Raw genomic sequence first — 26,939 nt, 5'->3', positions numbered from 1 at the left:
GGGGAGTGTATTGGCGTCTTTGGAAAATGCCGAGCTGCACTTCCTGTGGTGTGGCTCAACTCGCCGCAAAAGGCTTGGCAGGAGTTATGCGCACGACTTTACATGCGTCATTCGTATGGTCACCCACCTGCTTCCCCACCTTTCATGTTGTTGTTGGTTTGGTCTCGCCTCTGCTGTGGCTCCTTCCTTTCAGGCTGCAATACAGCTCACGCGCGCGCGCACGCGAGCGAGAAACACATGGAGGGAGAGGCGGTGCAGCAAGGTGCGCCCAAAAAGCCAGTAAGGTGAATTGAAAAGGGTGGGTCGACATCTCAGTCCACTCTTCTGACTGGCCATCGCCAAGATCGACACTGTGCAGGTGCAGTCCTGACAGGAGAACCTTCCTCTCCTCCTCCGCTCAAAGACTTCCGCAATGCTCGCACACACACACACAAATACGTTACCCCCTCCCTCACCGCAGCGCTCCTCTCTGCGCCCCTCCCTCAGCCCAGGCCTCCTTCAAGGTACGCTGTCGCGGAGGTGAGACACGGTGTGCCGTACAGCTGCACAGTGCTGCCAACGCCGACGCCGAGGACAGGGCTGAAGTCGTGAAAGCACGCAGCCCCAGGACCGCTGCTGCCACCGTTGGTGTCCAGTAAGAACTCATGCACGAGAGACGTGGTCGGCCGCTTTAGCGCTCCCTCATGAGCCAAGCGTCCCCCGTCAGAGCCGCCTGCGCCAACCAGACTCGCCCGTCCGTCGTTTCTCCAGGGCTGCACGAGCTGCAGCGATGACGGAGTTGTCATGAGCGTCAGAAACCGTTTGCTGCTCGGATGTGTGTCAAGGTGGCAAATCATGCGAGGGGTGGCAGCGGAGGTGGGGCGGACCTTACTGGAGGCGGGGTCTGTAGCAGACGAGCTGTCGAGCTCCGCGCCAAACAGAATGCACGGCTGCCTCGCATACCGCCGGTCCCAGACGGCCACTGTTCCGTCAGCGTACCCAGCCAACACCGCATTCGGGTAGCGTCGCGAGTAGCTCACCCGCAGGCAGAAGGGCGAGACAAGGCCACTCTTGATGTGACAACGGAGAGACGGCAGAGACACGCCGCGTCGAGCCGCTCCGGTGGTGCGGTCGCGTAAATCGAAGACGCATACGGGCATGTCATAGCTGCCCACAACGTACTCGTACAGCGTGCACGGGTGAGCCATGAGGGCCGACACGGCTGCGGTATCCTCAGCAGCGGTGGTCAATCGGTTAGACACTGCAAGCCGTTGCTCGCTTCCCAAATCCCAGGTGCTGACACCACTGTCCTGAGTGCTCAAGTACAACAAGCCGGTGGGGGGCTGGTAGCTCGACACGCAGTGGTACTGCTCCTCTCGCTCATCCACCTGCAAAGTTTCGAAGGTGGTCACACGGCGGACTTGCTGGCGGTCGGCAAAGTTGGAAAATATCTCCACGGCACCGGTGCGCCGCACCGCGCACAGCAGAGGGTGGCAGGCCGCATCGATGAGATGCAGGTCGCTCACCTCGTGGTAGTAGTGCTGGTGGCGGTGCCGGTACGAAGACGGAAGTGCGGCAGCGGCATTGGCGGCCTCGGCGCGCACCATCCACAGACTGGGCCGACTGCCGCCACCACCAAAGTCATTTGCCTCGTTAGGGAGGTGAGCCGCGGCGCTGACGGCTTTACCTGTGCTGTACACAGCGCGCGAGAGCCGACGCGCTTTTAGCTCCGCCTTCACAGCGGCAATGGAACCCCCTGCGCGCCGAGTTGGGGCCTCTCCGTGTGGGTTGTATCGGTCGTACATGTATCGGGGCTGCGCAACGTGCTCCATGGCAGAGTTGGCGCGGCCGACAACGTCGCGCAGGAAATACTGCGCGAGTGCCTCCAAACCTTGACGATATGAGACAGGGCCCCTGCGTGGGCCACGCACTGTCGCAGAGCTCTCAGCACCGCCCTCACCTCCGCTGCCGCTGTTAACTACGTTCTGCGCCGCCTCCACTTCGCCCACCGCTGTCTTGCCGACATGTTCGTACGACCACACGCTCAACAAGCCGCTCGTTGTTGATGTCACAACCATCGGCTCCGATGGGTGGAAGAGGATGACATCCACATTACCAGCCACACGCAAGAGGGACGAGGCCACCGCGTCGACGCCACCCCCATGCCGTGTAGCACTTGACTCTGGGGAGAAGCTAGAGGACGCTGACGGGCCATGCCGTCCGTATCCAGGCATATCAGCCCAGCTAATGTCACCTACGCCGATGAACTGGAATGGGGGATACGCACGTGTTGCCGTCGGGAAGGGTGTTGCGCTGCCGGCCGTCCTGCTCAGCTGCTCCGCATCACGCACCGCCTGCAACGGTGCTCCGCCGCATCCGCCTACGTCCACCACGCCCGTTGTGGCATCCTGAGCTGATGCTCGGATGTTGCGCTCTACGCGTTGACTGTACTCGTACAACGCGTTCTCTTTTTCGAGGTTCATAGGGTGGCGTGGGTCGCTGTCGTCCATCTCCTCCAGCATGAAGCGTTCAAGGAAGCTGAGGGCGCCGTAGGCAAACGTCATCATGGCGGTGCTGTCCAGAGTCCACAACGGGTGCAGCGCGAAGGCCTCCGCGTCAAGGAGCATGCTGTCCATCTCGCTGCCACTGATGACTTCCTCGTTGCCTACATGCAGTTCAGACGCAAAATAGTCAACCCCATCCTGCAGCCTGACACCATTGTCGCCAGCGCCACGACGCCGAGTAGTGGCAGTGGAAGACATGCCGCCACGAGCTCCAGCGCGCATGGCGAATCCGTCCTGGTCGGCCTCTGCGTCACTGTTGCAAGGAAACCCACGAGTGCTGCGTCCTCTCTGCTGCCGCATGTCGTCACAGCCGCCGTCTTCTTCGCCGACAGCGTCTGCAGCATCAGTACGATAGTGCGAGAGTGGACGCCGCGGCGACGTCGGGGACGCAGTTGCTCCCTCTGCATTGCTGGACGACGCAATGCGCAGCAGTCGCACAATGAAACGACGCAGCACGGCAGGGTGCGGCTCAGCAACATCATCCATGTCCCCAGCGGACGCCGCGGCAGCAACTACACTCCAGTGGCCAACCTCGAAGTCGCTCGGCATCGCCGTGGGAGAGACACTCATAGGGCGCGTACCGAAGAGCGCCGCTGCCGCGGCGCCGCCGCCGTCGTGAGCGTCCATCTCCTCACTCACGCGAACCAACTGCTTGAGCGGCAAGCGCAGGGTGAGGTCGCTGCCGAGCACTGTAGGCGACGCCTCTAGCTCTTCTCCGCCACATCCTGGCCCGCCTTCCCCACTGGCATAATGGTGATGGTCGCCGTGACAATACCTCTGGCGGGGGCCGGACACGTGGCCTTGCCAGCGTTGATGACTGGGGTGGTAGTGACGGCCTGCCGCGCTGTAGTCGTCCTCTTCGGCGATGAGGGATGACGAGGAGGGGCGCTGGTTGTCCATCACGGCGTAGTCATCATACCACGGCTGACGAAGAAAATTGAACTCCTCCTGCACTACATGCCGCACATACGTGCGCACGTAGGGGCAGGTGTCTTGAGTGTGTTCGAAAAAGAGGCGCACAAGATTGCTGAGTGGGGGCAGGTAGGCCTGCAACCGGCGATGATCCTGTTGCGTGATGCGGTGACGAAGACCACAGCCGAGCACCACAGAGTCCACAGCAGCCCCAGGGGAGGAGTCGCTCACCATGCTGACACGGACAGATCGGGCAGTGGGCGCCAGTACGTTGCTGCGGCGGTGAGAGTAGACAGACCCCGGTGTCAGAACGTTCGGTCCGCAGTACGACACAGACACAGTGGACGGTGCCCAGACGTTGTGGACAGATTGCTGCTGGGGCAGTGACGAGGAGTTGCTGCCGTGCGCGCGGATGGACGTGGGTTGTGCGCCGGTTCTGCAAGGGCCCTTGTCGCCAAAGATGAACGGTGCGGGCGGGGGCTTACCCTTGGCAGCCAGCCTGAACCACCGATACATCCACCGGACCACGTACTGCCCAATCTCCTCCACCGGTATGCCATCGCGCAGCTGCGCAAACAGCCAGTGATACGTGACGTAGGCCATGCGTATCGCCTCCAGCCTCAGATCCGTGTTCATCTCGGCTATGCGCACTGGCATCTCGTACAGACGATGCAGCTGCAGTTCGGCGTAGCGGGCTCGCGAGGCCTGGCTCGGCGCTGGCGAGATGAGCACCATCATGAAGCACCGCTGTGCTGCTCCGCGCAGAATCGACGTCTCAGAGTACATAAAGTACAGCAACGCCGGTGCCGCCGCATGCAACCCCGCCTCGAGCACCTCGGCAGACGTCCGCAGCACGTCGTGCACGGTGCCATCCAGCGGGGGACTCAGGGAAGGCGGGTCAGGCGGCGGCACTCCGCAGAAAGGGATATCGGGATTTGCGGGCGAGCTGCCAAGCGGCTCCCCCTCCCCCCTCTCCATGTTGTGCTCTTCTGCTTCCTCGCCGGTAGCAGCAGAAGCAATGGCGGGCAGCTTCCAGTTGCACAGGAGCGACACGAAAAGCGTCAGCAAGGTCAAGTGGTAAGTGGTGGCGATAGACACCGGCGGTGGTGCCACGTGCCGTGGCTCGTCGCCTGCCTCGTAGAGCGGCGTTGCGGGCTGTTGATGGCACAGCGCCGGCGGTGTCGATAAAATAGGCGGCTTCTTCGAGAAGGACGGCACACGAGGGATTGACGGTGCTGCTGTCACCGTCGTCGCACCTGCTGTGGTAGTAGCAGCGGTCGACGCCTCTGTCGCCGCTTGCCATAGTGGCGCCTCCTCTTGCGCTTGCTGTAGCAGCTGGCAGCAGAGCTGAAACACACCGCACTGATGGCATGCCTCGCGGCCATCGTCGTTGTGCAAGGCAATGAGCGTCAGCAGCGACGCGGCCATCATGCGCTGTCCGTACGGGGTGGCATAAGGACCCAGCACGGTGCTCTGCCACGCCCCTGGCGCCTCGTCACTGCCAGCTGACGACGTAGATGGCGGCACCTCTACCGGGCACTGGAGTATCTCCGCGCAGGCTTTCACCGCCACGTCCCGCTGCTTCGCGGACCCAATCAGCTCGGGATCGGCGTAGCAGCTCTTACAGTAGATGAACAGTGTGGCCGGCATCAAGAAATGCAAGTCGGGCCGACTCCAGTAACGGTCCAGTACAAAGCGGTAGACGTTTGCTTCGGCACACTGTAGCACCGCTGCCGGGCCACAGTCGACGAGTCGGCAGACCAGCTTTGTCGCCCTCTCACGGTGTGCAGCGACCAGCAGGGCCTGGAGCAACGATGGCATCCGGTCCACAAACGGGAACGTTTGCTGCGGCATTGACGCCTCTGACCGTGCTGCTGTCGCCGCCGTGGAGAAAGAGCCGTACAGGCCCCCCAGAGGTGCGGGGGTGTCTATCGCGGCTGTGGGGCGATACAAGCCTGTGGTGTAGTGGAAAGAGACGGCCTGGCCAGAGGTGGCGGCGCTGGTGAGGAGGTTTGTCATATACTCTGTCTTGCGCACCGCAAGGTGTCTTGGGGAGCGCTGTGTGACCGCCCTTGAGAGGGCAGGCGCGGGTGGCACCGCCGCCCCACCGCTTGCAGCAGGCGCCGTCGACACTGCTGCGGAAGTGTTGGTAGCACTCGAAAGCCCGCTGAGGTCAGGATTTGACACTCGCTGATATCGTCGGGAGGCGACGCTGGCGTGCGATTCCACCCGCTTCGGCATGTCACGAGTTGCAGCAGCAGCAGCAGCAGTAGCAGCCTCAGGTGCCATGGGGTGCTGCTTGCGTGAGCGCCGACTTTGAGTCGAGGCATGGCGGAAGAAGGCAGCCGCCCTGCTCTGCGTGTTGCCCTCCCAAAGCAGGCTGTCAGTACCGGCAGCGTTCTCAGCACTGTTAGGCAAAGCAGATGATCTGGAAGCCGGCGATAGCTGTTGAGGCGCTGATGGATAGGACGAGCGGAGAGAGTTGCAGTACTGGTCAGCAATGCCGCGCAGCACAACTCTGGCGGCCGCGCCACGGCTACTTCTGCCCTGTGCGGCACCTTCCGGGGTAGGAGAGACATGCCGGCGGCGTCGCTCACGTCTGGTCTCTCCGGACTCATCCCAACCGTCTGCAACAGCGGCAGTCGCGTTAGCGCCGCCCCACGCCGCCACTGAGGTCGACAAGCGTGATGGAAGTCCCCACACTCCAGCCAAGTAGGCCCGTGGCACCTCAAATGACTGCTGCGTAATGCCATCCAGCATTGCCTGCAGTCCGAGTAGCTCCTCGCTCAGGAACGGTGGTATCACCACCGCGGAGTCGTCCGGCAGCGACGGCAAGCAATTTGTCTGCGCCTCTGTCCCCGGTGACGCGGTCGCGTTCGACATCGCATTGCGGGCTGCCACGGCCAGAAGGTCGGGACGGCTATACTTCCACGCTGTCACCTGCACATCCAGCCAAGTGCGGAACTCCAGCACACTCGCACAGTGTGGCGGGGTGGGCCTAAGTGCACGGAGGAGAGAGACGCACGCGCGCTCCACAATGTTGTCCCACGTACTCCACAGCGTGTGCGAGTGGGTCGCTGGCACGGGTGGGTAGACACTGAGGCACCCGCCTAGTCCACCGACGACGATGCGCTCTGCCAACAGATACCCTCGAAAGAGCGGCGCGACGTAGACGTCCTCGCGGAAAAGTCGAGAGTACTGTGGGAGGGAGAGAGTAGACCACGCGATGCACTCGGTGATGCTCTGCAGGTACCATTGCAACTGGCCGAGAGGCGTTTTCTTGTCCGTCAAGGTACCAGGGAAGAGGTGGAGAATGAGCGGGTGCAGCGCCTGCAGCTCAGGGCGCATCGCAATAAACCACAAGATGGCCATGCGCAGCGGAGTGGTGAGGCAGCTCGTCAGGATGTCAGAGGGGAGGCGTGGGTGATGCCGCAGGGCTCCGGCATCACCGTTACACACAGCCCGACCGCCGCCTACCGCCCCACCGGCGGCAGCGCCAACGCCCATCATGCCAGCATCGCTACGGCCAAAACTAATCCTCGATCCCATGGCGCTGCTCCCACTGCAACTACCGCCGCCATTCTCATTGTCGGTACTGCCAGTAGCGCCAATGAAGTAGAAGTCATGCAGGATGGCACTCTGCGACGGCGCGGCACCGTCCATCCCGCCAGCGCCAAAGTGACCGCCGCGGTGGAGCGAGTCGGAAGGGCCCGGGTCAAAGCTGCCGCCTACACGATCGAAGCTGCAGTTCATCCGGCCCGCTTGGCCAGCGGCCGGGGTACCCAGCTCTGCTGCACTTACCTGAAGACTCGACTTGAGCTGGTGCTCACGCGAGGAGGTGAAATAGCGCTGCTGATGCTGCTCCTCACACATTCGTATGTAGTAGTTCAGTACCTCGCCAGCCTGGGCGCAGTCCGCCACAAAGACTAGCGGGAACCCGACACGGCTGCGGAAGGTGTCCAGGGACAGCTTGCTGTAGGGCGGTCCGGCGTATCCCGTGGCGCTTCCCCCTACGTTTACCAAATATAAATTACCCCTACACGGCGGCGGCACTCCTCGAGCAACGTAGTGAAAAATGACTTTTGCATCCCCAGCGTCTTTACGGGCGTCGCTGAGGGTCTGAATGAGGTCAGAGAGCCGCGCGTTGGTGCAGCACGTCGTTGGCAGCGGTCGCGGTGCCAGCCCTTCGTATTGTTGGCTCAGGCGCTCCGACAGCTGCGACAAGACGGCGCTGCTGTCGCCGAGGATGAAGGCGGGCGAGCGCCACATGAAGAGCGGTGCCCACGCCTCCGCCGCAGGGGAACTCATCGATGGCAGCGCCGCCGAAGCGGCAGCGCTGTCATCGCCACCCTGGCCCTTCTCGTCTCCAAGCGCTCCTTCCGCGTTCCCCACGACAGACGTCTCCACGTTCAGCACAATGCACAGTCTCTTTGAGTGTGTCATGGAGACCGCGGTGCGAGAAGCTATAGCGCGAGGGCGGTACGCGGCGCCATGCTGCAGGAACAACTCCTCATCCCACCGTACACCGTGGAGCTCTTGATGCAGCCAACACTCCTGCACAAGCTGTGAGTCCCAGCGGTGGCGCTCGGCCTCGAGCACTTCAGTGTCTGAGATTGGCACTAGGGGCGGCGGTGCCAGAGATGCTGGTGGCGACGGCAACAGCGGCGATGCCCAGCTCCGGTACTCCGCGCTGCCGTCTTGTGTTTTTGTTGGAGAAACAGCGGTGGTGGACGGTGACGACGGAGTCGAACTTTTCGATGCCACAGCCACATTGTTCTGCTCTGCAAACGCATTTGACCGAAACAATGGTACGGCTTGTGGGAGTGTTGACGTGACAGACGTGCGACGCCCACTAAACGGGAGAGTACTTTGGAACTCAGTCGTCATGGGAGACGGCATCGCGTGATGTGGAAGAGGCACACAGCGAGAGTGAGCAGCGACGTAGGCACTGGAGGAGGTAAAAGACCGTTGTTGCAGTTGTTGCTGCTGGGCCGGCGACTCTTCGTGTGAGTGTACTACGGTAGCGGAGTACGAGACGGCGCAGTCGTCCTCCACCGCCTCCGCATCCGTCAGTCTTGCACCACGGTCATGGCCACCGGCTGGAGAGCCCATGGCCAGTAGAAGCTCCTGCACATCCCCGTCTGTGATCTCATCTAGCGATTCCATGTCTGGCGCTGAGAGCACCGTCCTCAGCGGTGAATCGTTGCGGTGACACACCGGCCAGGTTGATGAAGAAGTAGCCGACATTGGCATCCCACACAAACTTGACAACACGTGAGTGGATAAATGCAATGAGGAGGTAAGAGGTGGTGATTATATTCGCAGCGATAATGCGTGCACTTGAAAAAAATGTGCGCTGCTGCTGCTGCTGCCTCTGCCTTCTTCGCTCGCTCTGAATTTGCCCTCTGTCCACTTCTCCCTTCTTTTTTGAGTCGGCGAGTACCCTCCTCCCACACACAAGCACACACACACGCACGCCCACCCACTGGCAGAGAGGTGGAGGGAAAGGGGAGAGAAAAGGGGGAAGGAGGTCGTCCAAAGCAGCACAGTAGCTGTGACAGGGCCGCAGCAGAGTGGGGGAGAGGTATGAGGCAGGCAGAGGGGAAGAAGGACCGCCCCTCTCCTCATCTCACACGCGCCTACTGGTGGCGGAGAGAGGAAGTTTCAGCCTAGCAATGCTAAAAGAAAAGCAGAGAAAACGAGGGAGAGAGAGAGGGGTGGGGAAGGAGAGGAGAGCAGTAGCAGGACACAAAAGAGCCAAACATGTGGTACACGCCTCCATATCACCACCGCAACGTGTAATTTGAGGCCCCGCCCCTCCTCCATCAGTGACGCACAGGGGGGGGGGGGTACAGTCATTGGCATGGAAAACAAGAGGGGCTAAGTGGTGAAAGGTCAGCAGCCATCTACATCACGATACTTCTCTCTCACCTCCACCATGCTGAGAACCTTGACGAGGATTCCAGGGATGCTGCTCTCGTTGCTGATATGTTTGTGCTTGCAAATAGCCTGGTGCCATTGTTATCCCTCTCGAGCGCATACGCAGCGCTCTGTCCATTCCCCTATCCATTCTGCCATAAAAAGTGATCATCAAGAAAAAAACGAAGAAAAGAAGGTAGAACATCTGATGGGAGGAGATGGGGGAGTAGTCTGAGGAAAGAATAAGGGAGAGCCACGAACCGCACGTGCGTCGCCACTCCTTGCTAGTGCACGAAAGACACAGGAGATAGAGAGAGCCGCGGAAGAGTTACAGAGCTGAACAAAGAGAGGGAAAACGACTGTTTGCAAGCGAGTAGGAGGAGCGACTCGCATGCACAACGTCAATGACTGCAGTCACAGTAATGAATCCCCAAAGAGAAAGGGGGGAGGGAATAGAGAAATCACACACACACAGGGAGCAAGGTAGGAAAGACAGACATAGTGAGCGCAAAAAGAGATGGAGAGGCACACACACAACTATCTCAACCAGCGCACTCATATTCCCCTCCCTCATATATACACACAAGCGCGTAGAGAGGGAAAGGCGTGCACACTGAGAAACAATCAAAGATACGCCACAGAGGAAGGAAAGGGAAGAGGAGAAAGACATGACTATGCACAGGTCAAGCGATTTTACCGGCACACACACATATATACATATACACTACACGCATACATAGGCACGTGTGTACATCGGCCGTTGCGTGAACAACAGGATGACAGAAGACAGAAAGTGCGAAGTGGACAAGAGCCAACGATCGGAAGCGATGGCACACGTGTGACAGACAAAGGAACAAGAAAAGAAAAATAAAGAAATAAAATGAAGTGAGTCACAGCGACGTGGAGAGAGAGGGCGAAGGAAAAAGCGCGTGTAGGTAAAAGAGTAACGAAGAGGTGCAGAAACACACAAGGCGCGCCCTCACAGGAAGAAGAGAGAGGCAGCGAGAGATGAGGAGAGTAAAGAGAGCAAAGAACAAAACAACCGCAAGCAAAACAAAACAAAAAAACGCGCACAAACACACGTTTGCACCGTCTCGAGCGTCTACGCAGAAAGATAGCAGCGAGGACAAAGCTGATGCTTCCCAGTCACAGCGACCACAGACAGAAAGAAGTGGGGAAAAGAAGAGAGACAAGGATAGCACAAAAGGGCTATGGAGAGAGAGTACAAGAAACGAGGACACAAGGGAGAGAAAAGGGCTTTGTATCTCCCCTACACGCACGCGAGCTCCCTAATGCGCCAGTGAGCGCTAATATCCTCGCTTTTAAACCTCCCCTCCTATTGATCCTAACACTTCCCTCTTTTCGTCTTCATCACTCCGCTTCGTTGCCGCCTCTCTCCACTAACACCCTCCTGCCATGCTCTGCGGCACCTTCATAGAGGCCAGGGAAGCTCTCACAGGAATAGAACGACAGAAAGAAGAAGAGAGAAGAGAAAAGAGAGAGGAGCACAGGCATGAGTGCACAGTGCAAGTCGTAAGGACAAGTTAGTGAGGCACGAGACTGTGTGTTGGTCTCCTTCATGTTCCGCCTACCTGTCCTCCCCGCTTCTCGCCACATATGTGCAACCTAAAGGCGGTACTCACGCTCATCCTCAGCCGTGCGGGCTTCGAGGGTATCGACGCGCCACCCCGTCACAGACCCCTCGACGAACAGCTGTGTCTCGAGCGGGCGCACATCCACCTCGCACAGATACTTGCCAAAGTCGTCCTCGTTACCTTCATCCGGGTCATCAATGCGGAAGGCAGTAGTGTCGCCAAGGGGCACTATCTGCGAGTCGTAGTCGAAGAGGATGGCTACATGAATGATGTAATCCTTGCTATCGTTGTAGAAGGCCCAGCGGTTGGCGTCCGTGTCGGCAATGCGGTAAAGAATATTGCTGAACATCGAGTATGTCCTGGTCCCCTTGACGGTGGGCCTGCCATTCTTGTAGGTCACCAAAGCGGCCTCCTTGGACTTGCCGGACCCCATCGTGATGCTATGGTCTTCTTTCTTTTGGGCTTTGTGGTGTCGATTCAACAAATGATGACAAGTGGAAGAAAGAGAGAAGAGTAGCGGGCGTACACAAACACACCGAGACCTCGCTAATGTGTAAACGAGGCGTCGGCTAATGATGAGGTGCTGGTGCGGAGTGGGAGGGAAGTAGAGAGAGAGCAGGAGGAGGAAGGAGGGGGTGGCGGGTAAGCAGCAGTGCAAAAGCTGAGAAAAACGAGCGCGAGAAAGGGGCTAATCTGCAATACACTGTGGGTGGGTGTGTGTGTGGGCGAGTGAGAAGATGCAGTGATGAGAGGGGGAAAGATGGAGGTGGATGGATGGGGCACCGCTTCGATTTTTTTTCCCTGGGACTCACCACAGCCCTTTGGAGAGCGGACAAGGGAGGGGGAGGGGGGGGGCGCAAATGGCAGGAGCGCTTGCACATGCAGCCGAAGGTTTCGTTCAACTGTACTGGGGGCATCGGTGTGTCATGGACATTTCCATTATTGACGCACTACAGGCAGTGCCTTCCTCAACGACACTGTGCAGCTCACAAGGCAGCCGCACACGACACATGATAGCTCGCATTCGCATTTCACTCCTGTGTAAAACGCGTCTTGCGAGAGGGAACAGATATGTGCATTTTGCATTCCGTAGCTTTTGCACATGTTTTTATTTTTTTTTCCTCTTCCTCTGAGAAGCGTCGAAGGTCTGCATCGCCTCGTGAACGCACACACAACCAGCACTCTGTGGGAAGCTTGGGAATGAGAGAGAAGCGGAGAACGAAGAAAGGAGAGGTGCGCATGCAAAGCGAAGAGAAAGATTTGGATGCGTGCAAAAAAGAGACAAGAGACCGAAATCAACTCCGCCCATCCAAAATATCAACCCGCATACAAGAGAGGGAGAGGGGGAGAGGGAGAGAGCGGCGACAAAAGAATAGGCGTAGCCCTGAGGGAAATGTGCGGAGGAAATCGAGAGAAACAAAAAAAAAAAGACAGCAAATCAGCTCTGTTTCCATACATCACTAAACAGACACAACAAAGAGAAGGTGAAGACACTCTGCCTGAATACACATAACGAGAGAAAGATGAGGTGAAGAGCGAGAAACCCCCGGACACAAAGACAGGCATCGCCATTCTAAGAGAAAAAAAAAAGGATAGGAAACAACACTAAAGAAACCAGAAAACAGCGGCCAGAATCACAACCTCACACTCCACAACATCACAAGCAAACATGTAACTGAGAAAGGGAGAGGGAAGGAGAGGCGGCAGCAGCAGTTCACCTGCAATCATAAAGAGCATCACTTGATGGAGAGCCAAAGTAGAAACAAATCATTGTCGCAAGCTCTCTATTATCTGCCACAGAACACGAGTCGAGTTCCCCTCCACTCAGACCCTGCCACAGACCCCATTGCGTGGCGCCAAGCAGCGCTGGACATGCGGTACAGCAACGCGCCAGCTCGGTCATCGGTGCACGGCCTCTTGTCCCAAGCTCTGCCCATCCAACCACTCATCCCGCAGGCCGCCTCACAGCCGCTCCCATTCTGCTGGTCGCCACCGCCAGGCGTGGCTCGGCATTGGCAGGGGGTAGGGGGGCTGCCTGGCTTCGCCACACAGAGAGTGGGGGCACTGGGCCCTGAGAGGCCACGCGCTGAGGGGTGTCCCAGCCCCGCCGTCATCAGAGGAAGCACGTACATGTAGCAGCAATGATAACAAAAATGCGGCATAGCGTGAGAAAATAGAAAAAGAGGGGGAGAAGAGCCTACGCACATGGATACAAAGCGAGAGATGGTGAGGGCGAGAGTGAGAGTAAGAAGAAAAAAAAAAAACACAGAGACGTGACGGACAGCAAAGAAAATAATAACAGAGCGGAGTCAAGGGTGAAGATATCGAGTGTTCTTCCTGTTCCACTTTTTTGTCCGCTTTGCTCCATTCCAATCCAGCTTTCCTCCTCTCCGTGGAGAACAAACTGACCATGTGCAGCTGCTGCTGCCCTTCGCCGTCGAGTGCCGGACCGGTGACACAGACAGACTGTGAGTGCACATTAGAAACAAAACACGCAGCACGGAGAAGAGCACATCATTAAGAATACGACATCGAGTAAAAAAAAAAACCGCCGCCGCCGCCCCCCCCCCTCCCCGGGTCTTCTCACCCCTTGCATCCGTATGTAAGTAGATTCGCGGCCGCAAAGAAGCGAAAAGAAAAGCGTGCACGTATACGCGCATGCATGCAGAAAGAGAAAGGAGAAACATCGTCGGCATGCATACAAGGAGGTAGAGGGGGAGTGTAAGAGGCAAGCAACGAAAAGCAAAAGAGGAAAACCAAAGAGGGCTGACGCACAGGCACCAGCAGCACCGCCTCCACTTCATACGCAGACGCAAAAAAAAAAAGACACGTGCGTAAAGAGGTGACACTAAGAGGTCTTCCTTGGGGAAGGCCTAGAATTGGTTGCTCTTGGGCGCCTCGAGACGGCGGTAGTAAGCTGCCTCGTCGAGCTCCGGATGCTGCGCAAAGTACTCCTCCGATAGCGGTAGTGCCTCAAGCTTGCTCTCGTAGCCGTCGATCATGCCCCGCACAAAGTCCTTCGTCTCCAACGGGTAAACGGACACCTCGGCGAGAATGCCGTCATCCTGCACCGTCACTGCGGTGTCGCTCAGTGCGTTCACGTGACTATCAGCACCAAACAGGTACTTGATGTGAAACTCGTAGTCTTTCGAGTTGTTGTAGAAGGCCCAGCACCCCTCCTGCTCGTCAATGATGCGGTAGAGGAGTCCACCAAAGAGCGCCTCTTTCGTCCCCTTCGCCTTGGGGTTCGTGTACATGTACCCCCTTGTGGGGTCCTGAAGAGGCACGGAGTCGGTCGAGTTGAAGCAGCCCATGATGTCTCTAGAGGAAAACAAATGAACACGAAAGAGGAAAGATGGGCAGACAGCTACGAAAAAAGGAGGGATCGAGCACAGCAACAATGAAAAGGGGGTACAACAGAAGAATAGCCAGCGCAAGCTGGCTTGCTCGCGCTATGTATATACCAATCCAACAATGATAAAGTGTCTGATTGAGACCGAACGTGTGTGTCGGTGTGCACGCAAAGTCGGTCGTGGGAGAAGGCAGAGGAGGAATATCGGAAGAAGACGTAAAATGTCGTAGTCACTGAATCCAGCGCTTGTGAGAGAAATAAAATTTAATGGTGGTGATACAGGTGTGTAGTGCGTGTTAGGAGGAGGAGAAAGTGGACATTATGCTCCACAAGACGCACAGAGAGAGAGAGAGGGATCGGTGTAGTTGTGTTGGAAGAAGGATGAGAGAAGTACACGGAGATGGGAGGCATAGGCTCAAGTCTGTGCAGTGAAAGCGGAACAAGAGACACCCAGTTGCCGGTCACCTGGTGCGCAGCGTAGCCATTCGATGGGCAGTAAGTGAGAAGATGTATGAGTGGGTGTAGCTCTTTCCAGCTGCGCCTCACCCCTCCGTGCAAGTCATTATGAGGCTATCTATGTGCCACTGGACAGATATGCAAAGCGGAGCAAAGATCATTTCTTGCGGCCCTTTCTTTCATTCCTTTCTCCAGGAGATCAATGGAGCCTTGATCCCCCCACCCCACCCCACCCCACCGCTCCGCTCTGGGTAGCAGTCTCCTCTTGCGCGAAGGCAAGCACAGAAGCCTAACACACACGAAAAGAGAATAACCTCAGTTAGCACTGCGCTTTCTCCACACACACACACACAGCAACGGCACCCCTGCGACACACCCTACTGCTGTTTCTGTGTGCAACAAGAGGCAGGACAGGGGGGAAGACGTGCACGGCGAGAGAAGGCCGGGGGAGGGCGCAAAACAAAAAAGGGGTGGATGTGGCGCAAAGCTGATGATTGTGTACATTCCAAAGTGTGAAGAGAAACGACAAGAAAAGCGACATGAAGAGTAGACAGAGTGTGAGTTTGAAGGAAGTAGAGAGCACTCCACCAAGTCCAGTAGTCGTACAGCCGGAGGGGCGAGTAAAGGCGAAAAGGAGAGAGACGTTACGCTGCCAACGGCAGTACACCCACGAGTCGGGATGAGAGAGGGGTGCAACAGAAAGGCGCCCGGGCTTCGACGTGCGCACACGCGCGTCACCTTGGCGTCTGTGCTGCACCAACAAACTCATCCACCGGTGTTGCCTCCCGCTCCGACACTTCCGTGTTCACATACGTTTTCGGGAAGGCCGCGTGAGGTGCTTTGGCCTGGAACATGGCCACCACCGCCCGCACGTTGCTGCCCAGGGAAAACGACGTGCTGTTTCGGAAGGCTGCGGATGTCGGGGGCAGGTGGTAGAACTCGGCTCGCCATCCATTTTCTCCTGCCTGCTCCTCTTGGAAAAGACCAAGCACATACGGAAGTCGCGGGGGATCTGGTGCCGGTGCGCTCGCACCGCCATCAGTAGCGGCAGCAGCATTGGGCACCTGAGGCGCGAGGACTCGAGGGATCAGCCAGTATGGCGAGTTCTCTGGCGTCAGTGGGTAGAAGAGGCTCGCGTCGTGAGTCTGCATAAAGGTAAAGCGCGCTGACGGATTGTCAGGGTCAAGCTGCGAGTTGCACACGAGGTGCAGCACACCATCCTGCTCTCGCGCCAGAGTGAGCATGATGGGCGGGTATGGGCTCGTGTCGCCTGTGTTCGTCGCCAAGGACCTGGCCCCGACTGTTTCGCCTATAGACAGCATGGCGCCAATGAAAGTGCGCGCGACCACCGACACCCGCACGCACACAGATGGGCACGTAGCCTCGAACACACCCTTTACACGATATTCGTGGTGAAGGGGAAGGCGGAACACGACGCCACATCCAGAAAAGTACCGGTAAACCTCTGACCACTCTACCCAGATGTACTGGTTGCGGCGACAGGCGCACGCATTAGTGGTGGCCGCCTGCGGTGCCGATGGTGCCACTGATTTATCTCGGAGATTGTCCGTTGATAACGTCACGTCGCCATTGACATCGAGATGCGAGCACTCCTGCATGTGACACGCCGCAGCAACATACGGCCACTGCTTCCAGAGGCGACTCCCGCATCGCCACCTTCCTTTCCACGCCGCCACGTCTCGCCACGGATTGCGCACCTGGAACAGCGTCAGCTCCGCACGAAGTGTATCGATGCTGAGGCGCAAGATGCGCATGACGGGATACACCATCCCAGCGATGAGCCCGCGGGCAGCGCTTGCACCAGCGCATGCGCCACCTCCAGAAGCCTCCACGATTGACGGCAACGCGGCCTCCGCTGGCGAGATACCGATGTCGGTCTGGAGCATCGTGCCATCAGAATCGAAGAGGGGAGCCGTGTGCAAGATGACCTGAAATCCGTGCTGGTCGTACCGTAAGAGCCGTGACGCAAAGCTGGACGACGCTAAAGCGATATTGTTGAAGTGCGCGATGTCGTAGCGGGAGCACGGCCAACCGGTAAAGTCACGCAGCGCCATAAGCGGGTCGCCGGTGACGATGTTAGAGTAGCCGCCACGAACCTTAGCATACGCCTTCTCCAGCAGCGACACCCAAAGCTCCCGCACATCGCGGCGACTGTGCGCGTACTTGATGTAACAGCCGCCCTCCGTGATGGGGAAGTAGTCGTCGACCACGACGCTGTGCCACCACCCTCGCACGTTCAGCGTCACACGATACGCGCCAAGGCACTGCTCTGCGGCGCCTCGTTGCTGACTGAAGGGGTGCCGAAACATGCGGAGGAGGAGATGTGTGTGCTCCGCGACAGCCGCCATGGCGCCAATCACCCAGCTGTCGCCAAGCTCGCCGGGTTCGATGAAGACCGGGCTGAGGGGGAGAAAGAAGACGTGGGGCTCGAGGGCAGAGTGAGTGGTTGGCTCACCGAAAAGGCGCCGCACAAGATCGGGGGCGCGAGCCCAGGCGACAGAGTTCTCCTCGAGTGCCTCGCTGGAGTGACAACTCAGTAAGGGGGGGCGACGTAAATGGAGTCGCGACGTGGCCGGCTGAGTTAGCGCAGCGCGCCTCACTCCCCCGCAGTGCCATCTCTCCTGGGAGGAGGAACCGTGCGTCCACAAACGGAATGTTCGCAGCCACGCAAGCACTGAGGGCGTCCTCGGTGACATAGTTTTGGCTGAAAACGACGAGCGCTGCTGTGGCACCGAGGGCGCGCGGAAGGCGGTGCAGTTCGGCCTCGAGGCCTGCGCGCCACGACAAGGAGGGCGACCGCGCCGATAGAGGGATGTCAATGGAGAGCGGGACAGCACGAATAACGGTGCAAAAGGGCCCCACAGTGCCCTCGACAAACGCCACACAGCTCAGGGCGGACACGTTACCCGAGCAACGAGGCAACGTTGCCGATGCCATAGCGGAGAACCAGGATCCTCCTGCGCGTCCACCCACTCCATCTGCGTCGTCCCCAGCGTTTTCAGTGACAGGGGCTCTGCTGTTGTACAGCTCGGCGGCAGGGGGAAAAGGACGTCAATTTCCATTGTGTAGACACAAGTAGCGTTGAAGAAGCACCAGATGACGTAAGCACGCTCCCCACCAGTCTCCTTGGTCAAAGCTGTGTCGGCACTTTCGGCTCTCCTCCACACCACCTTGTAGAGAAGACCCTCGTCAAAGCACGCCGTCATGGAGGGCACCCACGTAGCCACGGAGGAAGACGGGGCAGTCTGAGCGCCTGCCTTCCGCTTCCTTGGCTGGGCTGGTTCGAAAACAAACGGCTCAAGCAACGGTACCAAGGCCAAGGGATCAGCGCTCCGGTGATGCCCCTGATGGCAGCCGCTCATAACGCCGCCTCGGCTGTCGACGGTGCCAATCAGCTGATCGAGCGCCTGCGAAGACGGCGAGGAGGTTGGCGCCATGGATGCACCGCATATCCGTTGGCTCAGGCAGCAGTAGGGCTTCATGAGAGCCGTCAGCAAGACCGCCGTGTGCTCCTCTAGCAGCACAGCGCTGTCACCCATTCCAGTTCCGATGTTGCGCCCGTTTTTATCTTTCCCTGCTACCCTCCACAACGCGCGTGTGGTGGCTGACACTCGGCGCCTCGTGGTGAATGGCCCTATGCGATGCTGTTCACTAGTGCCGTCACCCGCAACAAGATACTGCGTTGCGGCGGTACTTGGAGGCCCATCCCGCAGACGAGCTATTGTCGCGCCGGAGGCCTCCGGTGCAGACACTGCCTCCTGTAAGCTCGAGGACGTCGGCGACAATGACAGAAGCGAAGAGGCAGAGGAGGGAGAGGCAAGCATTCTGCGACTCGTGAGGTCTGCGAGAGGTGCCAGAGGTGGAGCCCTGCCGCCTCCATTGGTACTCGGCGCCTCTCTTGTCCTTGTTGCGGTCCTCCGCGCTGGAGAGGTGGAAGAAGAGCTACGGGTTGTGCGTTGGGATGAATGACAAGCGCCTCGCGCCTCGGTCCCGTTGAAGCAAAACGCTGCCGCGCCCATGCTGAGAAAGATAACAGAGGAAGAGTAGAGGAGAGAGAAAAGGGAGATGGCGAAAGAGAAAAAGAGTGCACGACAATGGGCTATTGAACACTACGCCGGAAGAAAGGCTAGACAGGCCTACATCTCGCTGCACACACACATCGCTCCCTCTTCTCTTCCTCCGTGTTTCCCCTGGTACCTCAGCCCTGCCGACTCTAATTTCAGCACCTCCGAGGAAACCACCAAGCAAACGCGGAAAAAAAATAGGGTTGTTGAGCGTCAGGTGTAGGTATGGCGGGTATGTGTGTGCCCAGTGCTAGCGATGAAGAGCTATGTACACATACACGAGCGAGAAGTGCTGCAAAATGCAACGAGAGAAAGAGCGAGAGTGAGCCACACAAGAGCCGAAGGAGAGCGAAAAAAAAAGATGCGCACATAACGAGCAGCAAACGCCAGAGTCGATGTAAAATGAGATATGAGGAGATGATGGATGCGCAGCTCGCGCAGCCGTTCCTTTTTAATCATGCCAACACGCCCATTCTCTGCAATGAGAGGTGAGCCAAACGCCCCTCAACCCCCTCCCGCCCCTACCTTGTCAGAGACCTACTGCGTCGCGCCAAGCAGCGCTGGACATGCGGTACAGCAACGCGCCAGCTCGGTCATCGGTGCACGACCTCTTGTCCCAAGCTCCGCACATCCAGCCACCCGTTCCGCAGGCCGCCTCACAGCCGCTCCCATTCTGCTGGTCGCCACCGCCAGGCGTGGCTCGGCATTGGCAGGGGGTAGGGGGGCTGCCTGGCTTCGCCACACAGAGAGTGGGGGCACTGAGCCCTGAGAAGGGCAAAGAAGAACCAAACCAAAATTAGCATCGTCACGTGCATACGCACAGAGAGAGAGAGAGATAAAGCGGGAGAGAAATACGGAGTGAAGAGGAGAGCGCAGAGGGGGGAGGAATGCTCTGCAAATTTACCGAATGGGGGACGTGTGGGGAAAGGAGGGAAGGAGAGAGTGCCCACGACACCGAAAACCACCAAGCGCACAAGAAAAGGGAGTTGACCAACGCAGTGCTTACCCTTCTCGATTATCTTTCAGTATTCTTCTATACTCGTGGGAAATCGTAGAGGGGGGAAGGCAACTGAAAAAGGAAAAAAGCGAGCACAAAAAGGCTCAAGAAAGGGGGTGAGGGCGAGAGAGGGGAAAAGAGAAAAGGAACGAGGACAAAACTGCACAAGAAGGATAGGGATAGAGAGGGGGGAAGAGGTGAATAGCCGCTATCGACAAACATGAGAAGCGGAAAGCAATCACTGGGGCGGAAAAAGAAATGCTTTGTGCATATACATGGGTGTAGGGAATAAAGAGAAAGGGAGATAGGTGGTGAGAACGTGGAGTGCACACTGTCCTCCAGGTGAGTGGAAAGGACGAGGAAAGACAGAAAAAGAGAAGAGAGAACGACTAAGAGAAGCAAAGAGGAGGTGAGAAGAGGAAGAGAGACACAGGAACAAAATCGGCGCACAATCTCACAGGAGCGCAAGAGGCGAAGAGAAGAAAAACAAGAGGGCTGTCAGTGCGAAAACTGTCGCAAGCTCTCTCCGGAGAGATACCACGCTCTTGAGGTTAGGTAAGTAAAGATGATGAAAGGAGAGAAGGTTCGCAGCAGGGCTTACAGAAATGCTACTAAGACACGCATACGCACGCCCACGAACGCACAGACTTCATCGCACAACACTACAATTAATAAAATCCGGGGGAAAGCCACAATAAAACAGAGGGAAGGGACGCGTGTGCTGCGTATGCACAAGTCGAAGCTGGAATAGAAAGTCAGGAGGCCAGAAAAGACACGCGGAGAGGGGGAGAGAGATGGAAAGAGAGACCAAATGCAAAAGAGTTGGTGGCCAACTTCAAAGCGAGCCTGCACTTCGGCCCGAGGGGGATGAGGGAGAGAAGCTGGAGAAAGAGGACAAGATGCGTCTGCAACGGGGAGTGCGTGCGTGTCAAGGGGAAAGGAGAGAAGGAGCACAACAAACTGCTACAACGCCACCTGGTACCTCTTGTCTTCCTTTTGTTTCATCTGTGTGTGCTTGGGAGAGAAGAAAAAAGGAAGGGAGGAGAGAGAAAAGGACCTCATGCCAGAAGAGAGACCCGCAGCGAGAAAGGGGGATCATGTGGCTCGCCTTGGAACGTTCATGAGGTGAACAAGGAGAGAAAGGCCGAAAGAGAGTGAGGGGGTGTAGCAAAAAGGGAGAAGAAAAAAAATTAAAAGAAAAAAGGAGGGGAGAGCGCGTGAGCGGCAGAGAATAACCACAAAAAAACGTTAAAGATACAAAGGAAAGCACAAAGGACAACGAAACAAAAAGAAAACGCACAGGGAATGGAGAAACAGAGGGAGAGAGAGAACCGCGTAAACATGAAAGAGAAAGACCGGAAGAGCAACTGCCACAGAAAACAGGAGGAGGACACACACACACACCAAAGAAGTGTGTGGTGGTGCTAGATAGCAGCCCCTACCACGACCCTCTGCTATTCCTCTGTCACGTCTGCCTCTGAAACTCCCCTTTCCTCCGCTCAGTGGGGACACAAAGAGGAGGCTTTTTTTTCTTTTCTCAGCCCCCCCCCCTTTCATGCCTACGGCCATCCCCTTTTACTTGCTTCGCTGCCTTTGTGGATTCAACCGCCCCCCCCTACCGATCGTACCTTTTTCTTTGCACCCCCTCGTCACTTTTCAAGGACACAAAAAGAAACACAGAGGAGTCAGGCACATGGAAAGAAAGAGGAGGGTGAAGGCGTGTAGACAACGAGAACACATCAACAGAACAGGGTAAGAAAGAGGACGAAAAGAAGGAAGAGCCTCAGGGGAGTTTGTTGCGAGTCATTACTGTTCACTGTTGCGTCTGCTGCTATGTTATTCGGTTTCCTCCCCCCACCACCACCACCACCACCACTACCACCACCCTGTCGTCTGCCGCAACGAGCGAAACAAGACAAACACGAAAAGGAAAGGAAATTCAACAAAAAGAAAGGCACGAAGACATGAGAATTTACAAAGCGCAAACACAAAGAGAAGCGCGAAAAGGAAAAAAAGGCCCGACGTGCACAATAACACGCATACATACGTCCACACGGAGGAAATAGATGATGAGGAAGGGAGAGTGACGGAGAGAGGCGCATAACAGTACACTCGCTTACCTATCAACAACGGAACTCATACATGTTCGCTTGTTTTGCTTTTCGTTGGAGGGATTTGCAATGACCACAAAAGGAGAAAAAATGGACATTTGTGTTCTGCACAGGCGTACAAGCACTTTCTAATTCCTCTTCCTTTTTGTTTTTTTCTCTCTTGAAGATCACCGATGCGCCCCTCTCTTCGCACTGTAAACGTGAGCGAAAGGGAGAGAAGGCGTCGACACTCTTCTGGCTCTTTTCAGCTGTGTTGATCGCTGTAGACGCGTTTCTTTCCGGTTGCGCGTATGCCCTTGCTCTTTTTCTTTGTTTTTCCAACTCTCTCACTTGCTCCACAGAGCTTAATTACCACAGCACGGCAGTGCTATCCCAGCAGCTGCATACCCTATAACCAGCACTGACACGCAGGCGCGCAGTAGCCCCAGTAGTTATACACCCAGAGATGTGGGAAGGAGAGACGTGCAGTGACATGAGAAAACAGTTTTTCTTTCTTTGTTGTTTCACTACCCATCTGAAGTGATCGCTTGGTGGCTGGCATGTATATCACTCCACAAAACTACTGATGCTCTCTGCCTCTTCTGTCTCTTGTATTTCTTCTTCGCCTTTCTGTTTCCATCAGGAAAGAGAGGGGACAAGACAAGAGAAGAGCCACAAAAAAACGCAGGAGAAAAGAAACAGGGAAGACCTCTCTTTTCCTGTTTCTTTTCTCCTGCGTTGTTGCTGTTGATGGCGAGAAAGCGCAATGAAACCAGAAAGTGGAAAAAAGAGAGGAAAGGAAGAGGCGTGCGTCGCAGCACGCACGCGCCGTACACACAGCATCGCCATCGGGAGCCTATAAGAGGAGAAGGAACCAAGTGGGGAGAGAGGGAGGAGAAGCGTGGAACGGAGAAGTGGGCCTAGATAAGACGACGCGCAAAAGTTGGAGCGGGTAAGGCAGAGCGCTATCCATATCAATCCTCTTGGACAGCAAAACCACGATCCCCCTTCCCTTTCTCGCCTTATCTCTCTCCTGCACTTCACCTTCTTCCCATAGTTATGAAAAGTGCTTTCAACCACAAGTGGAAAACTGCTGTAAACCTGCCTGCCTTCTCGTTCTCTCACGAAGCCGCGGTGCAACGCTGCTCATTAATGTGTTTCCTCCTTTGATTCTCAAATACCCTCTCCATCCAATGGCTAGGTCACTCTCTGGTCTATCTACTTCAGCTCTGACGCGCGACGCTCCGCCACACTGGCGCCAGAGCATTTCACATAGAAAGTCTTCTCAACCTCTACGGAGTTGTTGGTGAAGCTGAGGTAGTTATCGAAGACAGGACTTTTCGCTGGCAACTTGCGCAGACGAACGTGCGCCTGCCCATAGAGGGTGAGGGCAAGCTGTGAAAGAACGCCGAGCACACACGGCCGCGTCACAGCTCTGTTTGACGCTGAGAGCGCAGCCGTACTGGACGCACTCACCTCATTGATGCGGCTAGGCTGTTGCACAAGTAGACGTGGTACGACGAGGTATGGCGACTGTTCTGGGATGAACGTGTATATAGCGCTGATGTCGCGGCCTTGCAAGAATGTAAAACTCTTCGACGGAGTCTCGGCGTCCGCAGAGGAATTGACAAGGATAGAGTAATGCCGAGCCACTAGCTGCGCACTGCCTGCCATCATGGTGTGACTTGAGGCCCCGCTACTACGCATACTGCTGTCCTGGAAAACCGGGCTCGTGGTGGTGGTGGTGGTGCCAGCTATGGAAATCATGATGGGGTTGTAGTCCTCCGACTCCCTCATTGTGCCTTTGTTGTCTGGCTGCGACAGAATGAGCGTCAGCGTTGTCAGCTCCGTCACGTGAATCTCGAGACACAAGTCCGGCACGGAGCCATGGAACTCGAAGGGAATGCGGTAGTCGACGTAGCCGAAGTGGTTGAACACAACACCGAAGCCGACAAAGATATCCAACACCTCAGACCACTCCATTATGAAGGTTCCATCTCCGTTGTGCTGCGGAAACGCCTCACATGCTTCCGGATGCTCCTGCCACATCGGCGACTCGGCAGACCACTTGCCACTCCATTTGGTGGCCGCCTCCCACGAGTTGCGCAGTCGCAGCAGCCGCAGCGGTTGTACCTTCTTCCGCCGAGATATCGGCGATTCAATCACGCGAGCGTCTAACACGACATAGGCGTAGCCCACAAAAATACCATTCTCTTTGTATGCGCTATGGGCAGAGCGTGGGTCACTGTTGCCGGGGGTACTCAGCAGCACAACATATCCGTTCTCGTAGTCCTGTACCATGCGAAGAAAGAACATATCGCTCTTCACCGGGTCCGTGACGCACTCGCGAAAGCGGACGTCCAGCCGCGATGTGGGAAAGCCGGTAAAGTCGCGAATTGCAAAGAGCGGATCGCCACCGGCGATGTTACTGTAGCCGTGACAACGCTTCGCATACGCCTTTTCGAGATACGACACCCACATCTCGCACGGCCCGTTGGCGCTGCGTGCGTAGCGCTGCTGCTTGCCTATCACGGGGAGATAGCTGTCGATGAGCACCGACTGCCAGAGACCGTCTTTGTTCAACCAAACCCGGTACGCGCCAGCCGCCTCGTCTCGCTGCGTCTCTTTGGGGTTGACGGGGTGCCGAAACATATCTCTGATGTGGTCCGGGTATTCCGCCAGTGCAGCCATAGCGCTCATCACCCATGAATTGCCCAACTCACCACGCTGTGCGGCAGAGGGGGCCACCTGATGTCGAAACAGGCGAATTTGACGCCTCAAGGCGAGAGGCAGATATGCCTCCGGACGCCTCCACGCGCTCGGCGCAATCAGGCCTCGATCCCCATCAAGCGAGTGCTGACCAGGCGGGAAGGAGGGGTCGATAAACGCCAACTGGTGTGTTTTGCACAGCGCCAGGACATTCTCAGGATCCGTGGCGATGCAGGTGTACCTCGCAAGTTTCTCTTTGTTCTCTTCTAGCTCGGCATTTGCCAAGGCCATTTCGAGTTGAAGGTACTCTTTTGAGAGCGGCTTGCCGTCGAAGTGGCAGCTGTACTTCGACTTGTCGCCCCGGGCAAACTCGATCGTCTCCATCGGATAGACAACCATGGAGATTGTAAGCCCGTTGCCCTCAACGCTGGCGACGACGCGGTTCTTGCCATCCACCTCGCCGCCATTCTCCGACACAGAGGATGAGGTGGTGGTGATGGGCTGCATGTTCGACGCAGTCCCAAAGATAAAGGTGGCGTGCATTTCGTAGACAAACGTGTCGTTATACAGCGCCCACAGTTTCTTCTTGGAATCGATAATTCGATAGAGAAAACCACCCTTGAAGCACGGCGTTGCCTCGCCAGCGATGGACGGCCCCCAGTTCACCCATGGCGTTGGTGGGTTCTTGCTGGCATCCACCGGTAGCGGTTCTACCGAATCCTCACGAAACTCATCAAACATGGCAGATAGATCTTCAAGAGCCTCCTAAGCTTTGTTCCCTTTGTTTGTGGGTAGTCAGTTGAGTACTGGTGAATTTGCGCCTGTACGTTTTCTTATCGCCCTGCCCCTCTGTCCTGTCCGCGCAGACAATGCTGAACCGTCCCTCACCTGCGCCTCCGCGCTGTGTTTACCTATGCGCGCCAGCTCGTTGCGTCTTCCTCAACGAGTGTTCCTTCCACGAGGCACTAAACACACAAGAAAACGCCTCCAGACCGCGGTCCGTAGACCCGTGAACTCCGGCGAGGCAGCTGGAAAGAGACAAAGGAGAGCTGAAGGTGCGCTGAGAGCAGTGGGTGAGGCAGCTGCTTCTCAAATCCAGGAGAAGAGAAAACGGAAGGGGAGAGGGCCCGCGCAGAGCAGTATAACGTCAGAAGACACAACCGTGAAAACAACACCAGGTGAGACTGACAAAGAGCAATGCAGATGGAAACGGGTGAGATGGTGTAGGATGAGAAAAGGAGAAGAGTAGAAACGAAAAAATATATATACACCGGAAAAGGAAGAAAAGAAACGTCACACGTAGAAAGAGGAAGTCAGTACGTAATGAACACAGCGGAGTAGTGAATGAGTACACAAAGCAGTGGAAGGGCTTGGCGACGCAAAGCGCTGGATTAAAATGTGTGGGGGAAAAAGGGATGGAAGGGAGAGAGTGAAAGGACAGGGAGAGGGAAAATGATGGCCTGTCGGAATGCGGCTGACTGTTTGTGTGGGAGGAGGCAGGGGGCAAGAGAAGAACGAGATGAATTATAAACGCTTCCACAAAGCGGAGATAATCACTCGCACCTGGAGACTCGTCGTTCGGCACGTGATGAGGCCAAGAAAGAAGAAACGGAGCTACAGAAGATTTTCCACGTTGGTGTCTCGACCGCAACGTGGCGAGACATGCGCACGGAGGAAATGATGCACACTACACAAGAGACGGAAAAAAAAACAAGCCACCCACACGTGAGGTATCTACACAGAATTGTGGCGGCGCTGCTCTCTTTCTTTCGTATTGCCTGGACGGTGTGCCGACGAAGAGAGAAAGAAACAAAGAACAATGGGGAGAGGGAACCAAAGGTGCCGGGTATTCGCCAAAAGGTAGCCTGAGTAAAAACCAATCAGCTCGACAGCGAAAACGGATGAAGGAGCTGAGTCTATGTATGTGTGTGTGGGTAGGTGGGTGTGTATGTGTGGGTGTGGGTGTGGGTGTGGGTGGGTATGTGATGAAGCTCCCCTCCTTCATATAGTTTGCCTATGTTGTGTTTGTGTTTGCTTCGCGGTACTTGGGGGCAAAATACGAGTAGTTTCCTTTGGGAGCCTGTAGTCCACTCTCCTGTCATCGACACCAAAGAGAGAAAGGGAAAAGACATGCAGCAGCTGCGTGTATGTATGTGTGTGGGGGGAGGGGGGGTAGGATATAGGGGGAGGGAAGGCAAAAGGGTTAAGCGTTAGGTCAGAGCGACCGTAGGAAAAAATCAACGTATGCAGTCGCATCAGTGCCTCGAGAGTGATGTGTGTG

At 56.7% G+C, this 26,939-nt stretch overlaps 6 protein-coding genes across 6 annotated transcripts; all 6 read right to left on the bottom strand.

Annotated features, from left to right (window-relative positions):
* Positions 1-482: 482 nt before the first annotated feature.
* Positions 483-8,708, bottom strand: LBRM_20_5460 (conserved hypothetical protein; the record flags this gene model as incomplete). Its single annotated transcript, XM_003723047.1, has 1 exon — positions 483-8,708. The coding sequence occupies one exon, from the start codon at positions 8,706-8,708 to the stop codon at positions 483-485; it is 8,226 nt and encodes a 2,741-aa protein (XP_003723095.1).
* Positions 8,709-11,000: 2,292 nt separating this feature from the next.
* Positions 11,001-11,402, bottom strand: LBRM_20_5450 (conserved hypothetical protein; the record flags this gene model as incomplete). Its single annotated transcript, XM_003723046.1, has 1 exon — positions 11,001-11,402. The coding sequence occupies one exon, from the start codon at positions 11,400-11,402 to the stop codon at positions 11,001-11,003; it is 402 nt and encodes a 133-aa protein (XP_003723094.1).
* A 2,440-nt stretch (positions 11,403-13,842) lies between these two features.
* On the bottom strand, positions 13,843-14,283 carry LBRM_20_5440 (conserved hypothetical protein; the record flags this gene model as incomplete). The annotated part of the gene is made up of 1 exon (XM_003723045.1): positions 13,843-14,283. One exon carries the CDS (start codon positions 14,281-14,283, stop codon positions 13,843-13,845), a length of 441 nt encoding a protein of 146 aa, XP_003723093.1.
* Positions 14,284-15,511: 1,228 nt separating this feature from the next.
* Positions 15,512-17,146, bottom strand: LBRM_20_5430 (putative calpain-like cysteine peptidase; the record flags this gene model as incomplete). The annotated part of the gene is made up of 1 exon (XM_003723044.1): positions 15,512-17,146. One exon carries the CDS (start codon positions 17,144-17,146, stop codon positions 15,512-15,514), a length of 1,635 nt encoding a protein of 544 aa, XP_003723092.1.
* A 540-nt stretch (positions 17,147-17,686) lies between these two features.
* LBRM_20_5420 (hypothetical protein) lies at positions 17,687-18,817 on the bottom strand (the record flags this gene model as incomplete). Its single annotated transcript, XM_003723043.1, has 1 exon — positions 17,687-18,817. The coding sequence occupies one exon, from the start codon at positions 18,815-18,817 to the stop codon at positions 17,687-17,689; it is 1,131 nt and encodes a 376-aa protein (XP_003723091.1).
* Positions 18,818-23,167: 4,350 nt separating this feature from the next.
* Positions 23,168-25,399, bottom strand: LBRM_20_5410 (putative calpain-like cysteine peptidase; the record flags this gene model as incomplete). Its single annotated transcript, XM_003723042.1, has 1 exon — positions 23,168-25,399. One exon carries the CDS (start codon positions 25,397-25,399, stop codon positions 23,168-23,170), a length of 2,232 nt encoding a protein of 743 aa, XP_003723090.1.
* Positions 25,400-26,939: the final 1,540 nt, after the last annotated feature.

Source organism: Leishmania braziliensis (genome assembly GCF_000002845.2).
Source record: "Leishmania braziliensis MHOM/BR/75/M2904 contig, possible fusion of chromosomes 20 and 34".
Classification (NCBI taxonomy): domain Eukaryota; phylum Euglenozoa; class Kinetoplastea; order Trypanosomatida; family Trypanosomatidae; genus Leishmania; species Leishmania braziliensis.
The sequence above is the reverse complement of the archived record's forward strand: the minus strand, read 5'-3'. Positions and strand labels throughout refer to the sequence as shown.